Raw genomic sequence first — 23540 nt, forward strand, 5'->3', positions numbered from 1 at the left:
CGCGCAGACGGAGAACATCGCTTGGAATTTCCGAAAATACACTTTTCAGCAACAATTGTATCATAAATTTGTGCCACACTTCCGTGTGCACGATCAGCAGCAGGATCAAACATGTCGTACGACACTGCGAATGCTTGGTTTGCATTAAAAGCATAAATTTTGATGAGTTCGCGGTAGAACAGGAAAACACCGAAAACAACTTCCGGTATGGGAAGCCGATACCGTGGTGGCACGAAAATGTGCATCCGGCCCCGCGCATCCGGTTTGCGTTCCTGACGTACGCACTTTTCGCACTCCGGGAGACCGAATATCCTGAACCCCGCTGCGACGCGGCCACCGCCATCGTCGTCGCACGTGTGGTGTTGTAATTCTCTTGCTTCAAATTACATCGTACGTGGGCATTGGGACACTACGGAATCAGTGCTCCAGTGGCGATGGCTCGCTAGGTAGAGTAGAAAGAAAAAGCGAGGAAAAGTGTATATCACTTCACACGGTTAATGTTTAGCACGTGCCGGTTAATACCCAGTGGGGGGGAGGTGGGCACTGTATTTCTTTTAAAGCACAAACTAAAATCCTGTTTCTGCCTATGCCTCGTTTGCAGCAACGCAGCGGGCGTACCGTATGACCCAGTGCGCCTAGTTGTGTAGCTTTTATCTATCCGGAAGCGTTCCGTTTGGTGTGATATTAATTAGATCGTGTTAGAATAGAAAGGAATTTGATTGCTCAGCGTCGCGCTGTGCAGCGGTGATCGTGTGTAATGCGGTAGTGAAGGTACGATTGTTTCCGGTTGGGCAGATGTTGTGCACCGACGACGTGCAATCACTATCGGAAGTGCATCAGTAGCCAACAGATTTGGTAGTTTGTTGTTCGTGTAATCAATTGGCATAATGGTCTTGACTTGGAGGCAAATTGTAACAAGCGCTTTCAATTCTCTGAACCTGTCAGACTTTAGAAATAGACTAAATGGACCTGGATATTGTAAAAAAGTAAACTTTAATCAGGATAGACATGATTCCCGTTCTCTACATTTAACACGTCCCCAAGTAAACCAAATTTGTTTATGTTGAAAAGCAATCGTGTGTATCATGTATTGGAAATTACGATGCTTGAACTATTCAGATATAATTATTGTTAACAAATATTGTAAATTTGGTGCTAACGATCGCACGCCTCTACTTTTGCTCGCTATTCCATTCTAATACACAATCCGGTAAGCAGCAACTTTTCTAATTTTAATTGATTTTATTTCAGCCAATTTACAGTTCAATGTGGTTAAAGGCGTTTTTGTGCAAGGGGAGACGGAATAAACCCTTCCATTGCGGAATTCGAGGATTTTAAAATTAAATTATGATCCTATTTTGAATAAAACATAGCAAAGAGGACATTCTGGCAGCACTGCCAAAAAGCCGAGCCGTCAAAGCTCGTTTGTTTATGTGTTACACAATTCTGACAGCTAACAATCGGCGCACGTTCGATTCCCCGTCCTTTTGTTGAGCTTCTTCGTAAAATACAAAACCGTAAGTTCCAAAGTAGCATTTAAATCCGAATTACAATTTCGGAGTTAACCTTCAGTGTTCTATCATTTCAGTTAAAATGTCAAAAGCCGCCGGTCGATTAAAAACAATGAAGAAAACCTTCGACAAGGTCTATCACTCCAGCAAACTGCGAACAAACATCCCCGCCGGGATGGCGGTGGCCGGTCCTCCGCTCGGCCCTATGCTCGGCCAGAGAGGCATCAACATTGCAGCCTTCTGTAAAGATTTTAATGAAAGGACGAAAGATATAAAGGAAGGAATCCCTCTACCGTGCCGGGTAGCAGTAACATCCGACCGAGCTTATGAGCTATCAATTCACTCTCCTCCGGCCACGTTCCTCCTGAAACAGGCCGCCGGCATCCAGCGAGGGGCTATGAACCCCGGTAAAGAGGTGGCCGGTAAGATCACCCGGAAGCATTTGTACGAGATTGCACAGATCAAACTGCAAGATCCACCCAATGCCCTGCTCTCTCTGGAGGACATGTGCAAAGCGTTGGTCGGAGTCGCTCGTACCTGTGGCATTGAAATAGTGAACGAACTCGATCCGGTGGAATATGCTCAGTTTCTCGAAGAGCGAAAACAGGTGGTAGAGGAACAACGGAAGGAACTACAAGAGAAACGAGAAGCGCGAATGTTGCGCGTTGGGTAGACGAACCATTTATTGGAAACAATTGTAGAATAAACACAAGTATGGCGGATTACGTAGAGAAATCCAACTTTTTCCTATCCTTGGCCGACACTTTCTTTCTTCGCTTGTCGATGTGCTTTGCCAGTTTACCATCTTGCTTGAGTCGATCGTACTGCTCCACCAACTCGCGGGCCTGTTTGGTGCTCTTTCGCTCGTAGAAAGGTCGCTTACCATCCTTGATCGCTTGGCGTGCTTGCTGTTTTTCTTGTCTCTTCGTTTCATCCAGCTTCCGTTGCTTAGCGTACTCACGGATTTGATTCCCGGTACGTTGCACCAAAAATTTAAGTTTTGCCCCTTCCTCCGGATCGGTAGTTGATTGCATTCGGTTTTGTAATTTCTTCAACTCTTTCGTTCGCATATCATTAACAAACCCGTAGTCTTCGCGAAACTTTCGACCATTAAAATAGCCTTGCTGTGGATCGAACCGAGGATCCCTCGGTCTTTGGTTGGCCTCGTCGTAGTTCCTATTTTTTGTCTTCCCGAGCTGTGGCACTTTCCTTCTAGCACTGACTTCTTCGGGTCCACTATCATCGTCCGACTCGCTATTGGAGGAGCCTGGTTCAAATTTACGCTTCTTCGACGACTTTGTGGCCTCAGCTTGAGACGGTTTGTCCGACGTTTTACCAAAGATCGCTTCGTTGTACATCCGAGTGCCCAGTTTCTTTTGCAGTTTAAGCAAATCTTCGAACGGTATTTCTTTAAACTCATCATCGGCCAACTTGGGCTGGAAATCATTTTCAAGCACATTTGTGTGTTACTATTCGATAAATTTCGATGCACTAGGATGCACTTACCACATCATCTTCCTCGTCTTGTGAGTCGCTTGAGCCCTTCTCTACGGAAGATTCACTTTCTTCATGCGAATGCTCCGATTGATCGTCTGATGAATCCATCGTTCTTGCACGATCCGTCGGTGCCAGGAAATTGAAATTGATTCTGCTCGACCGATTCTGCAAAACGTGTTGTTTTCAATATGCGCCTTATGCTTTCGTAAACAAACATCGTGTGACGCATTGACAGTTCATGAGAAACACTTCAACGGGGTAAGAATGCGCACCTTTGTAGATGATTATTCGATGGAACAACCCTCAAGGAAAGATAACAAACTAGAACCTATCGAATAACAATGACCGTTTACTTACCCTAGGTTCAATTGTACAAATTTCACTTCGATTAAAAAAGATTCTGCCAGCTAACAGTTGGTTCGTAGAAACGCCATTGGGTCACCCCTCGTGTTTTGACAGCTCGCCACCCTACGGCGCACATACGATTGCCGCACACATCCGCAAATAGGCAGCCAGCTCGGGAAGGAAAAAATGTTTTCTTTCGTAACGCGCGATTCGGGCGCTTCGGACCAGATAGCTCGGCTCCCGACCGTTCAGTAGTGATTTTCGTTGTTCGTTGTTTGTTCCGGAGGAAGTTCTTCCGCTTGTAACACACACACACATTATCTTGTAGTGGCTCATCAGTTTCCCCCATTGTTCTGCTGCTGATAGGAAGATTCTGATCTTTGTTTTGTTGCATCCACAATGCAATGCGCAGCCAGTTACCAGCAGTTGGGAGCTCAAATATCTCGGTGACTCGGTCGTTCCGTAGAATAGCAACAATAGTGTAGCAGCAGCAGCAGCATTGTGTTCCTGTGTAATGTGTGCTATCATCTTTCACAAAGTTCTACCCCGCCACCTGTCCCAGCCCAGGGCATAGTGTGTCTCCTATTGCGAGTGCACACACCGTTTTGATGCCCCAGAAGCTAGAGTGTAGTGAAATTTCGTTCGCAACGCAAGCTCCCTGTCGTCCTTCGGTTCCCCGCGACCCGTGGGGGATGTAGCAAGAAGGCCCAGAAGGCCCGTTGCAGAGGAGTCGCGCCGTTGTTCGGGTTACCCTTGTGCGTCCTCGCACCGTAGAAGGCGACGGCCGATTACTGTACGTGTGCGTGAAGTTTGTGTTTGTGTTTCGCGACCCGAGACTTGTGGTAGAGAGATCGTTCGTTTGTTTGTCAACGGCCTCCACTGTGGCGGTTGCTAGTGGTTTGATCTTCTTTTGCTGAATCCTTACGAAGGAGGAGCAGCATCTCGTAGCACGACGTAGCATGCATTCCGCTTAGAGTCTTGGGGGTTTTGTGCGCGAAACCAGTCCATCTCCTTCCTCGGGTCTGGTAGGAGCAGATAAAGGGAGGAATCTTAAGATATTCGTAAAGGATATTCAACCCGGAGTTGCACCCGAGGCGCGTTCGCTGCCGGAACCCGATGGTTCGGAATAAATATACCCTCACAGCGGCTGGCAAATCGCCGAGTAAAAGATCGCGCACCAGCAGCATCAGCAAACAGCACGACCACGCCTGCGGCGACGACGGCGAAACCGGCACTCTGGACGGCAACGGTGGTACCGGCGGCAGCGGCACGGCGGTGGGCGAAGCCAGCGATAACGGCGGAACCAAGCGATGTGATGCCGGCTCGGTTCACAAGCAGAATCTTTACATCATTTCGTTTCCAGTCATTTTTGTGTTTAACGTTTTGCGTTCGCTGCTGTATCAGCTGTTTGTGATCTTTCGCTACGTGTACAACTTCACCACGAAGGTAGTGTACAAGCCGGTGCGCAAGGAGTGCGGGCTCGAAGTAGTTATCAACACCGACGGTAGCCACCACCACCATCGCCACCATCACCATCACCATAGTAACAGTCACCCGCCACAGCAGCAGCAGCAACAGCAGCAGCAATACAGCTTATTGCAGCAGCAGCACCAACCAGGCGCACCATCACAGCAACCACAGCAGCAGCAGCAACCGGAAGATCCTCAGCATCAGCAGCACGCGCATCCCTTGCAGTGTTCGCACAGTGGAGTGCTGGTGAGTGGCGAGGGCCGCGAAATGTCCATCCAGCGGTCGTCCAGTGGTAGCCAGGTGGGTCCCGGCGATCCGCTGCTGGCCAAACAGAAGCACCATCATCGGCGCGCCTTCGAGTACATCTCGAAAGCGCTCAAAATCGACGAAGATAACGAAGGTCAGTATTTTTGCCACCGGCCCCGGCCATAAATTACTCACGGCCAAAAGGACCTACTTCAGAGATCTTTCGCTTTTGTTCATTTGCGGATGCCATTGCACCATTTCTGCTACCGTTTTCCAGTGGGAACCCCATTCCGAACCATTCCGCGTGAATGCGATAATAAAGTTGAAACGTTTTCTGAGGGTCTGGGGGCGGTTCAATTAAGCACCCTTTTTGCTGATAATAATGAGAATTTGGCCTGAAGAGACATTTGCATACGAATCTATACATGAGAAGGAAAGAACTCTCTACAAGTCCGTCATATTTGGATCGGAAGATTCGTTGGCGCTATTGAGAACCTAAATTATAGTTAATGCATTGTGTAATTGCATTTATGTTACAATTTGTCAAAAAATTACTCATAAGAATCCTATAAAATTAAACATCCTTCTTTAACCTGCCCAGATGATCGAGCAAATTGTACCTTTCCGGCAAAGGTCACTGAGGCCGACCGGACCAGGACAGTCCTCCAAATGGTGTAGAACCAGTGGCGGTCACTGTTGTGGACGGTCACAAGAAACCTTTCGTCGGCCTTCGGAAATTTTGTAGCAAACTTTTCGTGTTTAGTTTAGTGCCGTCAATGTGGCACAAAATTTATTTTCCTTCAAAATGTCAACAGAACCGTTCGTTTGTGCAAATATGTGCTTTTGGACTCTAGCTACGAGTCCGACTAGCGGCGCTCAGGTGACGGAAGGAAGCTTTCTTCCTTCGTCGGTCACCGACTCCGGTGGACTGTATGTGATTAATCTTATTCCCCGTACCCCAGACACGAAGGGGGCTCGTGGTTTTGTGGCCCCTTTTTTACTTTTCCTCGCCAAGAAAGTTGGAAGTTTGCCCTTTGTCGTCTGCGGGGCTCACGCGCCCCAAAAAGGGGTGGAAAATGGGAGCGTTCCGTTTGGGAGTTCTCTCGGTTCCACTTTCGAAGCACGTAGGTCCCGGTTCCGGGGAGCAATGCCGGAGCATAGTTTCTGCTGCACTTTGTGCCGTGCGCTGATTAAAGTGTGTGGCCAGGGGGAAACCCATAAAACATAACTCGCACATACACGGGAAGGCGCCAGCACAGCTCAAACTTTTAGCCGGCCATTGTCGGAAGGGAGAAATGAGCTGCAAAGTAATTGGACGTCTTAATTTTACCACGCCTCACGCCGGCTTGGTTGGAGCCCAGTTGGGAAACGTAAAACCTAAAACGAACATAACCACTTTACCACTTTTGGCTGGGAAAGTGATAAATGGGCACAGGTGGTGGTGCCTTTGCATAAAGCCAGGTCATGTCTGTGAAGGTGAACCATCCGGTCGTCGCCGTCCGCCGAATATATCGTTGACACTGGCCGAGGTCATTCACTCGCTGTCCCTGTCGCGAGGTGCAACCGATGGGTCATGCGATTCACGAGGACGAGTTCTTGGAAGTGGTTTTCGCAATACTGGGCGTGGATTTCCGCGGCTCGCAGTAACACTGAAACCGCGCATTGGACTTTTTTGCACCAACACATCGACACGGAGCGATTGGCTTTAATGGAAAGGAAAACTAGCCCCCGAACAAAATTATTTTGTCCTTGTTCTATTTTTCTTTTACCATTTTCCCAACCATCCCACAACTGTTTGTCTGCACACGCCACTTTGTGGTCGGCTCTGCACGTCAAATGCATGTCAAAGTCACCGAAACTTAACTACGGTCCCGGGAACCGCACGTGAGACCACACGACGCAATCATGCCCTATCCCAACACTAGCGGTTGTCGAGGCTGATTGTGGGGTTTTGGAAAGGCCTCGTGTTTAAATGGCACCGAGAGAGATGGTAGACTGGACTGGTGGAAAAACGCAACGCAAGTGGAACAATAAAAATCGATCGATCCAGACGGACCGTTATTAATAATTTAACTTACACGATGAGGCGATGGCGTCAAGCGTGAAGAGTTACGGCGGGCGGGTGAAAAATCCTTCATTCGAAGTTTCCCAATGATATTTCGGAAATGTTAACGAGCGATGATGATGGTTTTCACGCTGTCCTAATGTAAAAATGATGTAGGAACCGAATACGACCAACAGACGGACCATCGGAACCAGCTGTTGAGAGGGCCTTTATGGTACCGGCAACACCATTCGGTTCACAGCAAGTCACAAGGACACGTTCCCTTTCTCGAGGAACGCGCTGCTGGAGAAAATTATTTTTACATGTAAATATTACTCGAAATCCTCTCAATGCGTTTTTAAGGAATCGATAACGATTCTATTCTATTAATCTGCGAGTTTTAAATTCTTGTAAATACATTTTTACATTTAAATCTAATTCATTTCGGATACTTAAAAAATGCAAAACCTAATAATAAACCTTTCAAAAAATCCGAAACGCTTTTTAATTTGTTTAAAGTAATTTAATTTGCAGGGCAGGCGGCCGAAACTAGGGCATTGGCCCTCGGAAGCCCCCGGAAGCCCTCGGAATCCCTGCGTTCTGCAAATGCAATATGCAAATCAGCGTTGGGTCAAAATCCGCGCTACTATTAATTGTTCTGAATCGATTGCCACCGAACTGAACACCGATGCACTGCAGTGTTTCGTGATTTGGTTTTGTTTTGCTTGCATCTACTGCGGATGTAACACACCGATTGACCGATGGCCATCGCGATCGGTAGATAAATACGAGTCAATCAACCTGAATCACGTTCCGGTCCGCGGTTCACGTGCGTTAACTTTTGTACCAATGTTTGGTCTCCCGGTGCCGCTGCCGGCTTTGTCCGCACACAGCACCGATTCTTTAGCCTTCAGGAGCGGTCTTTCCTTGGCACGTTCTGTTCCGTCGTTTTTTCCGGCTGGAAACTAGGTGCTAAATGAGTGTCCGGCACTGCGACAGAGCACACGCACTGCGCGCGAGGATACCCCATAAGCGTTTGGGCTCCATGTGGTCCACCGTTGGTACGGTGGTCAATCGATCGCGCAATTCCTCGGCCAATACGTGCGACGCCCGTCGGTCCGACGCAAGGAGGAAAGAAAATGGGCTGAAGCAGCAGAAAGAGAGCTCAGTAATGGCGCCGCCAATGGCAAGTATTAACCCCAGTTTGTGGGTCCGCATTTCCGTCTCCAACTGGGCGTGCGTACTTTTAGTAGTATGGTAAACGCTTACGCATAATAGTTTAACGAAACTCCCGTCACACAGTTGGAGTTCTCCACAGGCCATACACAATTTAAAATTGTAGAAAGTGGAAACAATATTTTAGATAATGCCCATTCCCTAATATGCCTCAAAGCCAATACATTTTTATCAAACTTTATGTCTGCCTTCCGAAGCATAAACGGGACCTTATCGTAAAACGTGTCGAAACTAACCTGCAACCGCGGCCTTAATATGCTAAACCATGTTTGGATGCTTACCACAGTCGCCGACGCTAATATCGTAAATCTGGCCACAAGCCCTTCGCTGTTTGCTCCCTGTTTGTGGGTGTTTTGCTGTGGATAAAGTGCGTTGTTTGACAAGAGTAAACTGATACCGATCGTAAAACGGTCCCTATCGCCAGAGCAACCGCGTTGTGTACGTTTAATCAATTTTTACCTCCATCGGAACTGTACCTAATGCACCAGATGGCTAGAGATCAAGACTTCGGAAAATCAAACCCTCCACAATGAAGGTAGTGGATTCACGGTTGTTGAAACAATGGAATATAAAACATTCCAGTCATAAGAAGCTGATGTGACGTGCTTTCACTTCAGGTCCGCGTCACTCATCACGTGCTTGCCTCTGGTGGATTAGGTCCTAGTGTTACCATTACATTTCAAGGCTGGAGACGCTTTCGCTAAACTGTAATAGCAACTGTACACACACGCCACAACAATGTTCAATGTTGGCTGGGCGAGAGAAATGAGCACGGTGTGAAAATGAAAAATAAATCAACTTCGGTCCTCAGGGCCGTCCCTGCGAACGGCAAGGCCAAGCCGACGCGTCGCGACGGTTTTAATGGGTCTGGAAAATTGCGCTTTCTTGCGTGTTGTGCCACCCGGACCTGGACGTGTAATTTTCCGAGTCTGGACAGCAGCCGCTGCACCTGCTTCTGCACCTACCGTCGACCTATTTCCGTGCAACGGATCTTCGCGAACCCGAAGGTTGCGCTTCCGTTATTAGATCAAGTGCATCGCTCGCGTCGTTGATGGTGGGAAAACTAATGGACTGGAAATAAGGACCCCCTAGGAACGGCCCCCCGTGTGAGAAGCTTGTTCCGGTGCGTGTCGCAACATTTTCCCACCTTTAAGCGAACCTGTGGTCTTCATTGTTTGGGTGGTTCACCGAACGGTGTACTATACCCAACCTGTATTCACTGTCGTTTTGTAATTTTCCAGGCCCAACCAAACCCAATGATGTTTATACAGGGTGCAGAATGAAAGGATTTCTTTTAATAGATTTATTTTTCATTATTTTTCATTCACCCCATCAACATATGAAATTGATTGATATTGTTTTTTCTGTAGAAATGAACCGGTTTTCAATGGGAAAAACTCCACGCAATGCCAGTGTTCAAACTGGCATGTTGCCCAACGAAAGGACGTCATATGTACCCACAGAAATCAATGAGAAGTATATGAGCGATTGATTGGTAAACTTCGTAACATTTTTCGGCCACAATACTTTATCAATATACCATGTTGCTGTTACTACAATTGAAAAGATTTTGAGCATGAAGCTTCTTTCATCGCTCAAAGAGAGATCAGAGTATTGTCAACGTTGTAATTGTTTGGAGTTACTTTATACATATTTACTACTTAAAGAAACTCTGAATTTGGCGGACACATCAAATTGAGTCGCATAAAATTGATTGGTCTAACACTATTGGCCTAACGTTTATATCTGGACTTCGCTGTTAAGAAACCTGTAATTAGCCAGCAACAAAGAACGTATGGTATTTCAATTGGTTTGTTGAAGGATTTGGTCATTTCATCTGCCGTAAACTGTCGCTGCAAAACAGATTATGGTAACGTTAAACAGACACTTGCCTAATGTTGAATACAAAATACAGCTGGCTTGAGTATTTGAACATATGACAAACAACCACAGGCAGGTTTTACGTGACACAATATTCATCGCACCATTTGCGACTTGCCTATAAGGACTAAGGAACTAAAGTAAAAGTATTCGCTGGCCAACGTTTTACCAAATCCTTGAATTCGATCAGCGAAACCTAAAGAAATTGTGCGAAACGATGAGCAAAACCGGACCCGGACCGGACTCATGCTTACGCATTAATTCTAATCACATGCCGCATCGCTTTTGGGGCTGGACCGTGGGGTTCCGCAATGCTCAATTGATCCATCGCTTCCATCGGATCCATTAAGAACTGGCACTTATTGTTTGCATTTGCTCACCAACCGTAAGCCCAGTGTCCGTTGTTGGTGTACGTTACTGAGGCGTGTTTGCCGAGGCCCGGCTTACACTCCTCCAGCAGCGACCGGCACGAATCAAGAACAAACGTGTTCCAGCTTGCCGCGTGCCGTGTGTGCACCAACCATCTGACTCAGAACCGCCGCGAGATAAATCTTGCGAACAGGTTTCCATTTCGGGCAAGGTCCCGGTTCGCGGAGCAGTATGGTTCACCACCACCTACGAACCGGGCGACACTTTGTTGAACCTCATGCGTTTGAAGAATCGCATTCACTTCGCACGGTGGTGGAATCACCAGGCGTCAACCAAATGTTCGATTCTGCGCACTCTTCTCCCCAAATATCTACCTCTTCCGCCCGCCACAAACCGGGAGAGGGCCAGAAGTTCACGTCAACCGCGGTCAGAAATGTGGCCACCCTCCGGGAACATTTCACAGGCAAACATCGGTACACCGTGATGCTGCAAAACGGCGAATGTGGCAAACGGGTGTACATTTGCCACATTCGATGGATGGGCCAACTTACTGATGGAGGTCAGAGGCTGAAAACATCTCGCTTTTTACCACTCCGGACTCGGTTTAATATGCGAAACGAATGGAATCGAGAAAAGCATTAAACAGTCGAGGGATCCAAACTGTGCAAACATCGGTATCCAATTAATACCACGTCCCACTGGTCGGAATGGACGGGTGGCACTCACATCGCTAGTTCACGGGTGTGGAGCGTGTTTGAAGTACATTTTTCTCGGTCTATCGCTTCGACCCGCCGGGGGCATTTCGGCAGCCAGAACTTGATCAATCAATAAAATTTCGATCCAACATGATATGCTACTAGAATCCCAAGCACACCACCCCCCATCGGGCGAGGGTCTCGCTGGCTGAAGGCAAAAAGTCATCCGCGAACTCTCCCCCAGCGTTGCTGCTTTCGATTCGGCAAGTTACACACTGCTCTGCGGCTTCAAGCGACTTTCTTCGGAAAATGGATGCGCTGGTGCAGTTTGCTTTGAATGCAAAGTTGGTTGTGGCGCTCCGGTCAGGACACAACATTCCATCGTTCCAGGCAGCAGTTTCCCTGAGGAATGCTTACAGCAGCGTGGGTGTCTCCGAAGGTCAAGAAGGGGGCATGTACAACGATGCTCCTGTCATCCTGTGCTTCGTCGCATTAACTACGGGCCGGGCGGGCACTGGGTGCGGGTTGCTGATGATGCTAGCGAACAAAGACGAGAGGCCATTCATCTTTGGCCCACAAAGGAGCAGACTTCGGCACAGGTCCCCTTTACAGGAGATGTATGGCCACAAAATAGCCCTTTCAGCTTCGGCGGGCTCTGGATTAAAAAGTGTATCATGCCATTGTTAGGCGAAAGCTTCAACCGACGGCTCGCATACTGTCAACGACTCTCTTGCTCGACAACAGCAACCAAAGGGGATGACCACCCCACCGTCAGTGTCAGCCACTTGTCATCGCTTCAAAATCCCCCCAGGGGGCGCCGCGACAATGGCGCAGAAAGGATGACACCGTCCAGGTGATGATGCATGCCCGTGGGCACGATGCCAACGGATGTCGCGTCCCGTTGGATGGGAGCTTTTCCGAAACACTTTCCATACGAGTCACTGTAATGAGTGACTTCCTTCCGAATGGCGGCCAGCATCTTGGCAGAGATGGTGAATGAACGCTCTTGTCTCGCTCGACGACGGTCGCTAATTTAGAACACCGTGCACCGTGCACCTGGTTTATGATTGCATTTTGATGGTGATGCAAATTCACTCTTGTACCAGGATTAGTGTCCATATGAGGCTCATGTGAGGCTAGCTGCTAGGCGTCGTCATAAAGCACTTTAAACAGCTCTCGGATATTATTGTGGGCCAGACTTATTTAATGAATTGAGTGATTGAGCTAATTATGTGGTTTTTCTCAGGTAATCTCGTGGTTTGTGGTGAATAGTCTGTAATGTAACCTCCACATCGTCATTCTCGAGCCGCACAACTTTTTGTACGATTATTTCTTTCAGTTCTTGTAGACTGTCGAGTCAACACGACTCGGAAAGCCATTACCAACTTGCCAGTTCCATTCCATAAATTCTTCGCCTTACCATCGTTTGTCTCGTAGTGTTGGATTGGCAAGCTTACAGGAACATTTCACCGTTTCGTGACTGTAATTGAGCCTTACCGATGACTCACCAGCGCTACGGAGCACTTTTTGCCAGAATGAAGGCATCGTCGTTAGAACTGAATGCTATAACATTCTGAGAGCATGCCCAGATTTGGCTGCATCGTGATGTCTACGTCGAATGATATGCACAGAAAGGGTCCATTATCCGTCTACTCTACGTTTCAGTTGAGTTGTGTGAAACGAATAGACGAAGCTGAGATGTTTATTGCACTTTGAGCTGTTGGTGTTGATTCGCTTTTTCGAAGATTTTTGTATATTCCTTGCTATTTTTATCATCCACTGGCTAAAAAGGTTGGCTAAAAAGTAATCCATTATTTTTGGGTAAAATTCAAAACTATGTTTAACAGGTTTCTAATGATCCGATTTGCGTGAAATATGCACCATTTTGTTTAAAAATACTTTCATAATGCCTTTCTTGTAGAAGTCTTGGTCGTTATTGGCATACAACTCGAGCTCAGTTTTTCATCACTCAGGAAATTTTGTAATGCACGAAAAAGGTGTCAATCACTTGGTGCAAGGTCCGGACTATACGGTGGATGCATTAAAACTTCCCAACCAAGCTCCCGGACTTTCTGGCGAGTCAATAAAGACGCGCGTAATATTTCGTTGTCCTGATGGAACACAACACTACTTCTGTTGGCCGATGACGTTTTGCGGGGATTATTATTTTTCTGCTCCTCTTGAAGAAAACTGCTTCGGAATCACACCAAATGTTTGTCGGAACTTGTGTTTGGAACATCGCAGTGCTTCAAGTGGTTTAAAAAATTTCAAAATGGCGATTTTGACTTAACAAAAAAAAGCGTCGAAGGACTCCAAAAACCGAACTTTCTGATGGGACAGAAAGGTGTGGTGTTTCACTGGCTCCTAAAACCTGATGAAAACGTTAATTCCGATCGCTGCTGACAACAAATGATCAATTTGAACCATGCATTGATCGAAAAACGACCAAAATACAATTCTAGAGTTTTTCAATGGAGGCGCCTAGTCCCTCATGGCCAGGCGCTTCCAAGTCTAAAAAAGCAAAACAGTTTCAGGAAACTATCAAATCACTTGGATGGAAGCTGCTATCCCTCCCCGCGTTATTCACCAGACTTGGTTCTTTCAGAATATCATTCTTTTTCATCGATGGGACACGTATTGGCTGAGCAGTCTTTCGTTTTTCTACGAGGAACTCGAAATGGGATGACTAATTAGTTTACTTAAAAAGTCGAAGAATTCTTTCGACTGGGAATCCCTGATTTAGCAGAAAGATGGGGGAAATGTATAGCTAGCGATGGCACATACTTTGAATAAAATAGAAAATCGCATTGAAATCTGGTATTCTGGCCCTGGTATTTATGACCGAAGGACAATACTCGAAAATGGTTATGCTAGAAAATGATTTGTTTTTGATTATCAGCTTTTAAATAGTTTGGGATTAAGCTTAAGCAATTCGGCATGTTTGGTGGCGGCAAAAACTATTCGGACCTTCGGAGCTTCGATTTATAGTTTAAGAACCTTTTTTCAGCTCTTATATCTCATATCGCGCTTTTGCATCCATTGCACGTGAAGAAATCTATTTCCCTTGTTAAATTCGTTCCATTGCATGTTCTGCACAGATCACGGTTTGTCTCATTTGCTATGCATTATCCTCCGCATGCAGTTGGTTGTTGTTGGTCGTCAACCGAAGCATGATGCTTTTTCAGCTTTCCCTCATATGCCACCACAAGCCAAGCGTATGATTTTCACATTTGTGCTCCGCTGGTTAGCATCCGACGACAACGACGACGATGATGCCACCAGTGATAATGAAATGCATCATATTTGGGTTTTGCGGCAAACCACCGGCATCGCCGGTAAACTGGTCCGAGCGGTGCGATGCAGACGCCAGATTCGATGCCAAAATTTTCACCTTATAAGGCGCACGGCCCGCAACCCTCTCGTCTCCCGGGGCACACTGCAGCCCCTCGGTGATGCATATTTGATCCTTTTTCAATACCCCTCAATGGGGGTCGAATGCCAACGGAGCAGCTGAAAGGATAAGATATCGAACGGGAAGAACGGGGCATCGCAAACTAACCTGCCACGGGGCCAACTTCTGAGCCGATGAAAGGTCACGGAAAGCGAAAATTTAATTATCTCCGGCGCTAAACCCGAGCGGTCGGATTAAAGTGTAAACCGGAGGCCACCCGCCCCCTGAGATGCGCCGGCAATCATCCGGCGTGGGCTCCGTGCAACAGTTCGGATAAGGATGATGCGGCTTACGGTTGGACTAATTTTATTTCACCGCAAACTAATCAGCGGATGACGGACTGTCTGGTTGAACCTGTTCAACAGTGTGGGTGATTAGTTTAGTGGCGGGGTCCGTGCAGGGTGCAGGGCCCTCGGTAGGCGATTCAGGAAGATGGTTTTAAAAAGTGAAAACTCGTCTCATTGGTGGCTAAGGCTTTAGTTTTTCGATCATGTTTTTTTTGCAACCGAAAGATCGCTTGAAAGTTGTTAAAACCAAAATTTCACAAAAATCGTTACTCGCAACTAAGTACATTCCCGAAGTAACTTAAAATTAGGAGTATAATGAATTTTTGGGGGGTTCTGAAATTGGGGTAATCAGAAATCCTGCATCCGTTACAAGGCTTGATTCTTGGTCGAATTTTTTGATTCGGTTTTACAATTTTTTTACACGATAATTAAAGAAAAAGTGAATCTTATTTTATATACAGAGTGCCTCATCATGGTCCATACTATTAAAATGTTAAATAACTCCGCGTCGATTTTGACAAATGAACAAAACTTATTTAGGGTATACATTTGTATATTTGTATATTTGTATAATACTCATCGGCCATGGATGGCTACATGAGTCGGGTTTTAATTTCACTCAGAATACAAAATCGTCCCAATGACCGCCTCAATTAGACACACTTTTCACATTTCATTAACACACATTTCTAAATTCTCGTTTGTAAATTCCAAATGATAATAAAGAACTTATCGTTGAGCGCTTAACCGTACGTTTAGGAACACCTCTACACTACCTTTATGTCTTTGAAATCTGTTACCACATTAATCATTACAATTTCCTACCGCATTTTCTTACCGCCAATTGCAGATCAGAAAGAGATCGCCATCGAGCTGTACCGGAAAGGCATCCTGGAGCTGGAGCGTGGCATCGCCGTCGAATGCTGGGGCGGCCGGGGCGAGGTGTGGGAGCGCGCCCAACGGTTGCACGATAAAATGCAGACCAACCTATCGATGGCACGTGACCGGCTGCACTTCCTCGGTAGGTATTCAGTCCGGGTCGCTGAAGAAGACACTTCGAAACACATGGTCGCGTTCGGTGGAGACGCATAGTCCGTCGTAGTCGTAGAATCCCGTTGCTCGAAGGAGCATGGCACACACGTAACGTAGCGCATGGATCCTGGCGTAGTCCTTGCGGATTCCCGTGGCTTCGATTCCCTCATTACTAACGCTTCCTGTCAGCACCTGTAATCGCGTCTGCATGCGCGCGCCATTTTGTTTATGAGTTGTTCTCAGCTGATTTGTCTGATTTGATTTCCGTTCCCCGTTTTTTTTTCGGCACATCCCCGCTCCTCTAGAATGTATGTTGCAGGCGACCCGCCTTGACACGGTGGCCGATAGTAGACAGGCAGACAAAAGTTACGCCGTTCGACGGCAAAACACGTTCACAGTAAGCGACACGAACCACTCGGCGGAACCTGGCGAAGAACGTACCTTGGCTGCTGCTGAGGCCAATGCGGCCTCCACTTATCGTCCTGCTTCATCCGCCACATCCGCTGTTCACAACTCATCCTCGTCGTCGTCGCCGTCGTCCTCGACGCTGCAGCCACGGAATGTCTGGCCGTGGAAGTTTAAACTTCCCATGTTTATCCCGTCCGGCCAGCAGACCACGACGGCCTACCGGGACGCCAAATCGAAGCAGAACGACAACACCGAGAACAAGATCATATCGTTCAATGAAAATTGTCCCAGTGGCAGGACCACGCCGACATCGCCCAGGATTCCAGCGGGGCTGCCGGGGACGACGGCGGCGACGGCGGCGACGGCGCCGTCGGCCGCCGTACCGCAAACGTTGCTGCCCATTAAGCAAACCCACAGCAGCGAAGGTAAGCTCGCCCCGAACCCCGGCGACGATGGACCAGAGAAAACGGATCGGAGCGCTTATGGCTTCCTTTTGCGGCGCTGACCGTTTCGTGTGCCATCGAACAGAGTTGTCGATACGAGGCGATGGGCGACGGTAAAACGATAAACAATCGTATTTTGTCCCAGCCGGAAAATCTCATCATTTCGGAAAATCGGAAAGGCCGCGGGCGTCGGAAACACATAAGTCGGGTACCTGACAAAAACAACCAAAATGTACAGCGGAAAGCTCTCCCCTATTCCGTTGGGATTCGTGGACATTTTGGTTTGTCTGCTATTTTGGGAGCTACTTGGGCGAGCCTCGCCCGCGGATCTTGTTATCCTTCGAGTGGGATCCGTTGTTTTCGTGAAGGTTTTCTGGCCCGTTTTTTGCATGGGAAAAAAGTTTTGAGTCTAACAAAACAATGAAGCTGGTAACGGTGCTTACAATGAAGCCGTGTTTAACACTAGATATACCACCGTTTTCAATATACCTATTTATACCAGACCAGTCAAAATGACTGGTCATGTGAAAAATTGCTTTTTATGACTTCAAGTGTTAAAAAAAGTCTATAAAAAAATTAAAACAAGTTTAGTAATGTTAACTGTAAACGATAAATGGATTTGTATGCATTTTTATATAACAGAAAACATTTAATTTTTATCACTTTGTTGGACACAATTTCTACATAAGAACGTTATCTACTACGTTGCCGAACTACATAAGAATGCCTTCTATTTTGCTTGCGTAATTTTCCACTTTTTCCCCAAAACTCTAGAGGCTTCTAACTCTGTACAAATTCGTATATATTCCAAAATAATTGCACACATCAATGGTCTGGAGTGCCCAATCTACTGCCCAATCATATTCTGAGCAACAATTGCCCTTTTTGGCCTAAATTTGTTCATGGAATAAGGTACCAGTCATTTTGACTGGTCATGGTATAAATCTCCAAAAAAAAAAAAATTTTTTTTTCCAACATATATAAAAAAAAGTTTATTTGTGAAATGTATTCTATGCTTAGAGCTATTAAAAGTCATAACATCATTTGGGGAAAAAAAAATTACATGTAGTGGAAATTTGCCATTCAAACTGCCCGACCAGTCAAAATGACTGGTGTGGTATATCTAGTGTTAACCGGAATTTTAACGGAATTTGTCCCGTGGTTTGTGCGATGTTGATTTTCATAGGATGAGCATTAGGTAGATAAACTTAACTAAAGAGAAGAAGAGTTGGTTGAAGGTCACAAATAGGTCTTAAAAATGCAGTTGTTACCTTTGGCACGCAAATCAAAACCTTTTCAAAACTTTAGCAAATCGTTTTGGAAACCTAAGACACCCTAGAACGTTATGGATCGTGCTACTCAATGACCCCTCACAGAAATTAAAAGCGTCAAAAACAATTCTTCAGCTTGCATTTGTAAGCCTTCTCGCCGTACCGTAAACAGAGCCTGGAGAGTTAAACCTGAATGTAGGCCTCTCTTGTGCTATGTAGGCTTAAAGTACATTCAACTGAAGTACATTTCAAATGATTAGAGCTTTTAATGAAATCTTAGGGTTTATTGCTTAATGCCTACCGTAAACCAATAATGAAGCCAATAATACCGTAACAATAGTGAAACTTGTTTACTAACCGACAGACACAGCAAACCACAGATTAATGTGAAATCCAACACTCACCGGAAAGTTCAATAGGACCACAAGCTGTACCCCAATTTCAAGTGGTCTTATGACCTCCCCGACTGTCAGTAGTACACTCCGAATCTGTCTTTAACCATTAACCAGTGGCTTTCCGCCGGAACGACAGGCATCGGGCAATTTTAAGTCCATGTCAAACACGATAACGATGGATTCGTCCAACACCTTCCGCGCTCCACGAATCGACACCACTGCTGCACCCGTCCCTGTCGCCGGCGCCACCGCCTCCGCTGACATCCGAACGTTAATTCGTTCATTCAACTCGTCCTACATTTTTACTGGCCACCAACAGCCTTCCCGCCGTCGTTGAAACTGTCTTGAGACGTTAGTTTATGGCTTCGCTGGCATTGAATTTCTGTTCCCCCTGATCCTTGACTGCACCCGCTTCGTACAATTTTTTTTCACATTTCACTAACCCTTCCTTAGTTTGTCTTTGGCTTTGGTTTTTGAACTTTCGCTTACTTTTCGAGTTATTAGTCATTTTCGGTTGATCAGATATTCAAGCATGCTCTAGTTCTGTAGCATATCGCTTCTACGGAAAAATTTCCGGTTCGGATTTGGGGGTTTCCCTAGCCGGAACGCGGTAATCATAAGGACCCAACAATCGCCCCCTATCCGGTCATTGCCGTCCGATATATGATGGGTTTCCGATCCACCAATTCGGATCGGTAGCTCACGAGGGACGAGACGAGATATAAACCTCGGCTCCTTCCGTGTCATTTATCACGTCGCTATCTCTCCTCTCCCGCGGAACAGCATCCGGCCGGAAATTAACCGTCGGCTACAAGCGCCCCGGCAACCTGGGCGTGATGAACAAATCGCAAACCCTGCCCCGAAGCATGGGCGGTAGCCGGACAACGCCCACCGGTGGTGGGTCGGTCGGCATTGTCGGTGGCCTCGTGACGAACGGCGGTGGAGCGTACGGCGGAGTCGGGGCCGGGACGACCACCGGTGGCATGCCAAAAATTGTGCCAAAACCGGCCGCAACACCACCCGCCATTCGGCGCCAATTTTCGGTGAGTGTGAACCGGTTTTCGCAGGGTGGATCGCTTTTCCTCGCTAACAGGCTTTTTTCTCCCCTCTTTTTGGCAGATTCCTGGTAGCTCACCGATACGGAAAGCGGGCAGTAACGGCCAGAAAGGTGGCCCGGCACCAGTACGGTCGAAAACACCGCTCGGTGGCAACCAGCCGCAGCCGCAAGCAGCAGCGCAGACACCGCAGCCGACGATCACGGTGAAGGGCGTAGAACCGAAGCTGGTGCAGATCATCATGGACGAGATCGTGGAGGGCGGCGCGAAGGTGAACTGGCAGGACATTGCCGGCCAGGAGGTCGCCAAGCAGGCGCTCCAGGAGATGGTCATACTGCCGTCGGTGCGGCCCGAATTGTTTACCGGTCTGCGGACACCCGCCAAGGGGCTGCTCCTGTTCGGTCCGCCCGGCAACGGGAAAACGTTGCTCGCGCGAGCCGTCGCTACCGAGTGTTCGGCCACCTTCTTCAGCATATCGGCCGCCACGCTGACGAGCAAGTACGTGGGCGAGGGTGAAAAGCTGGTGCGGGCCCTGTTTGCGGTGGCCCGCGAGCTCCAACCGTCGATCATCTTCATCGACGAGGTCGACTCGGTCCTGTCGGAGCGCAGCAGCAACGAGCACGAGGCCACGCGGCGCCTGAAGACCGAGTTTCTGGTACAGTTCGACGGGCTACCGGCCAGCTCCGAGACAGACCGGATTGTCGTGATGGCGGCCACCAATCGGCCCCAGGAGCTCGATGAGGCCGCACTAAGGCGTTTCCCGAAGCGGGTCTACGTCACACTGCCTGACCGCGATACGCGCGAGCTGCTGTTGCGCCGGTTGCTACAGAAACAGGGCAGTCCGCTGAGCAATGCCGATCTAAAGCGGCTCGCACTACTCACCGAGGGCTACTCGGGCTCGGATCTGACGGCTTTGGCACGCGATGCCGCACTGGAACCGATCCGCGGTATGGAAGAGGTAGTTATTCGCGTATTGAACCCACCCATAATCGCGGGTTTTTTGTGTTCTTTCAGAGCTCAACGTAGAAGAGGTGAAAAACATGGACCCGACCAAGCTGCGCAGCATCCGGGAGAGTGATTTCCACAACTCGCTCAAGCGCATCCGGCGCTCGGTGGCACCGCACAGTTTGGCAGCGTACGAGAAGTGGCTGCAGGACTTCGGGGACGTTACGCTGTAATCATCAATGGGGTTGGCCGGCCGGAAGTGATAATTCCTCCCTAGTCGTAGCTGAGGTCGACGCACAACAATCATCATTACTCGCTTCGCTTTCGCGACCGGCTACTCGCGCCGTTCTATTTTTGTTGATCGTTGATTTTTCGCTTTGTGCCGCGGGGGCCCGTGTGTGTGTCCAATCCGTTGCCCTTGCCTCGCAGGACGAGTTTCAGAAGAGACGCGACCGTACGCCGTCTAGCGCTGTCCACAATTTATACCTCAACGACACGAACGGGCGAGCTGTGTAGCGGATCGGAACGCGATCCTTTCTTCTCCTTATGTTGACGTGTAAGAAGCGATAAGCGGTAAACGTACGATGCGATCAACTTCTACTAAGTTTAGGTTACGTCCTGTGTATTTACAATATAGTATTATGTGATTTATAAGTGCTTTAGTCTGTTCTGTTCTTAGTGTCCTCGTTTATACGTTCGCCGTCGCGTGTTCTTTTCTTGCTTTTCGTTGCCACACCGGGTTAGTGTTTTTGTTGCACTTTGTTTTCGCCTTTCGTAGCTAAGATAAAATTGCTCTCCATCGCGCCTTTGTGCCGTGAGGTCATTGCCGAGTAGGATAGCTAATTTTGGGGGGCATCGTTCAGCAGTTGGGCCACCAGACATTGTACATAGCCAACTGGCGCTGGCAGCTGTGTAGTTCGCTAACGACAAAGGTGCTACAATTGATGCTGAAACGCACACGAGCAATGTTACCGAACCATAACCAGTGATAAGACGCGCAGTGCAGCAACTTAAGCAGTTTGTGAATCGCAACCGGTAGCTCTTATCGTATCTTAACACATTCTTTGGTGAGCTCTGTTCTCGGCTCTGCAACTGTCATGGTTACGTACCATCCGGAAGTGGTCCGGCTCACCGGCAAGAGAACATCTGATGGGCGGCTAGAGGATTAGCAGTTCGTGTGGCCCGTACGAACGAACAAACTTAATCAGCATATGCAGTTACCTTAAAATTTAGGTTTGCAAAATCCAAGCAAGCTTTTCTCCATTTGGGAAAAGAATATCACGAGTGAGGCGCAGGAACATTTTTATATGATGCTAGACAAGTACGCTGCCTCTTATCTTCATGGTCTTTGCTTTGAGATTTTTTTTCTTTAACGAACAAAACATAGAAACAGAAAGCGGCACCGATGTTTACACAGAAATGCCCGAAGGATGCCTTAACAGCAACAGAAAATTGAGCAAAACGTTTTGTTTGTTTGCTTCCACAAACTGAAAGAAGACGCCGTCGAACGACGACGTCCATTCCGATGTATGTTTTAGTGTCCCGTTGAGAAGAAACCTAATAGAACTAATACCGGTACTACATAAACCGTTGCCTTGCTTCGAGAACAGCCCATTAAAATTGTTCTAACAAGCCCGACCCCGACGAAGAGTGTAAATCAAACGAACATTTCTCGCTTCACCCATCACCATTCTGGTCCCACCAGCAGCTCTCTCTCTGTGTCTCTCTAAATAACAATCACATCCGTGTGTGAGGGTTCTTCAGAATTGTAGAGACACCAAAAGAGGAACTGCTGAGGACGGGAATCGCCCGGAATCAATCGCCACTCATAGCTAAACAACACACGCCAAAGCAAAATGCCTCAGCCAATCACACATTTTTCATTAGACGGCACAGAAGGTGGAACGGCAGCAGGGAGAAATAACGGATAAGCGAATTTGAATTTTAGAAACAAACGTGGAATTTAGCACAATACGCATTGCATCGTAGATTACCCTATTGAATACACACCAAACGGCAGCAGCCAGCAGCAGCCATTAGCGGAATTTGGTCCAAAATCGCAACCAAACGAGATACTACAATTGTATAGCTTAGCCCCTATGGTTCATTGTTTCCATTCAATCTGCAGGCGTTTCTCGATTTCAAGTTCCACAATTATTGCGTGTCGTTTGCAGTTTCCAGAATGCAACTAGTTCCAACCCTTAAATTCTTCTGCGCAATCTTTGCCAACTCGTCGCAACCGAGCGGATTTTAACAAATAACTTACCCAAGATTAGGCAGTAGCCACCGGCCAGAGTGGTTTTAGCTCCGACTTATTGTAGCCGCGTTTGATCCAATCACTTCCCTAAATTCCGTTTTCACTTAGAACTACTTTGCAGCAGCGCAATCAATGCATTCCATCCGATCGCGATCGATCAGCTGTGGGGTCTTGCGGATCGGTCTTTTTTCATTGCAAGTGTATAAACGAGCATGAGGCTGATTAAAAAGAACAGGGAACCCACATGCATCTCATAATATATTGCTTTGATGCAGAACGATCCACTGACGGCCGATGATGTCGAAGGATGGCGAGCTTCCGCTAATGCTAAATAAAGTATGGACCGGACGGAATCTTTGCCGTACCATGAGCACTCTTACGCAGCAAAGGCAGCGCGAGCGCACGAGTATTGTTGCAATGGAGGAAAAAGAAGAAAACAAACGCAAAACACGCGCAAAAACCCAAAAACATTTCATAAAGCAAGACTGGAGGAAGGAAGGTGGCAAAAGATAAGAAAATAAAGTAACACAATAATGAAGCAGCAAACTGAACTAAAAAAGTTGATAGAACCGTAATTTTCTTTCACAAAGCAGAGTAAGTACAAGCAGCAGAGTTCGTACTTTTGCATCCATTCGCTTCCAGACTCTCGCACAGTTTGTATCATTCTCTCTCGTGTTTATTACTTCATTGCGCGACAATTTT

The 23540-nt window shown here is 47.4% G+C and overlaps 3 protein-coding genes across 3 annotated transcripts; 2 read left to right on the forward strand and 1 right to left on the reverse strand.

Moving 5' to 3' along the window:
- The first annotated feature begins 1457 nt into the window (after positions 1-1457).
- On the forward strand, positions 1458-2252 carry LOC128272211 (39S ribosomal protein L11, mitochondrial). Its single transcript, XM_053009974.1, has 2 exons — positions 1458-1517; positions 1589-2252. The coding sequence occupies exon 2, from the start codon at positions 1594-1596 to the stop codon at positions 2182-2184; it is 591 nt and encodes a 196-aa protein (XP_052865934.1). The 5' UTR covers positions 1458-1517; positions 1589-1593; the 3' UTR covers positions 2185-2252.
- Positions 2178-3176, reverse strand: LOC128272209 (ribosomal RNA processing protein 36 homolog). The gene is made up of 2 exons (XM_053009972.1): positions 3018-3176; positions 2178-2947 (listed from the first exon to the last, which is right to left on the reverse strand). Exons 1-2 carry the CDS (start codon positions 3114-3116, stop codon positions 2234-2236), a joined length of 813 nt encoding a protein of 270 aa, XP_052865932.1. The 5' UTR covers positions 3117-3176; the 3' UTR covers positions 2178-2233.
- Positions 3177-4469: 1293 nt separating this feature from the next.
- Positions 4470-21191, forward strand: LOC128272366 (spastin). The gene is made up of 6 exons (XM_053010162.1): positions 4470-5223; positions 15883-16053; positions 19365-19454; positions 19539-19630; positions 19746-20583; positions 20651-21191. The coding sequence occupies exons 1-6, from the start codon at positions 4470-4472 to the stop codon at positions 20812-20814; spliced, it is 2109 nt and encodes a 702-aa protein (XP_052866122.1). The 3' UTR covers positions 20815-21191.
- The last annotated feature ends 2349 nt before the right edge of the window (positions 21192-23540 follow it).

This window comes from Anopheles cruzii, chromosome 3, assembly GCF_943734635.1.
Source record: "Anopheles cruzii chromosome 3, idAnoCruzAS_RS32_06, whole genome shotgun sequence".
NCBI lineage: Eukaryota > Metazoa > Arthropoda > Insecta > Diptera > Culicidae > Anopheles > Anopheles cruzii.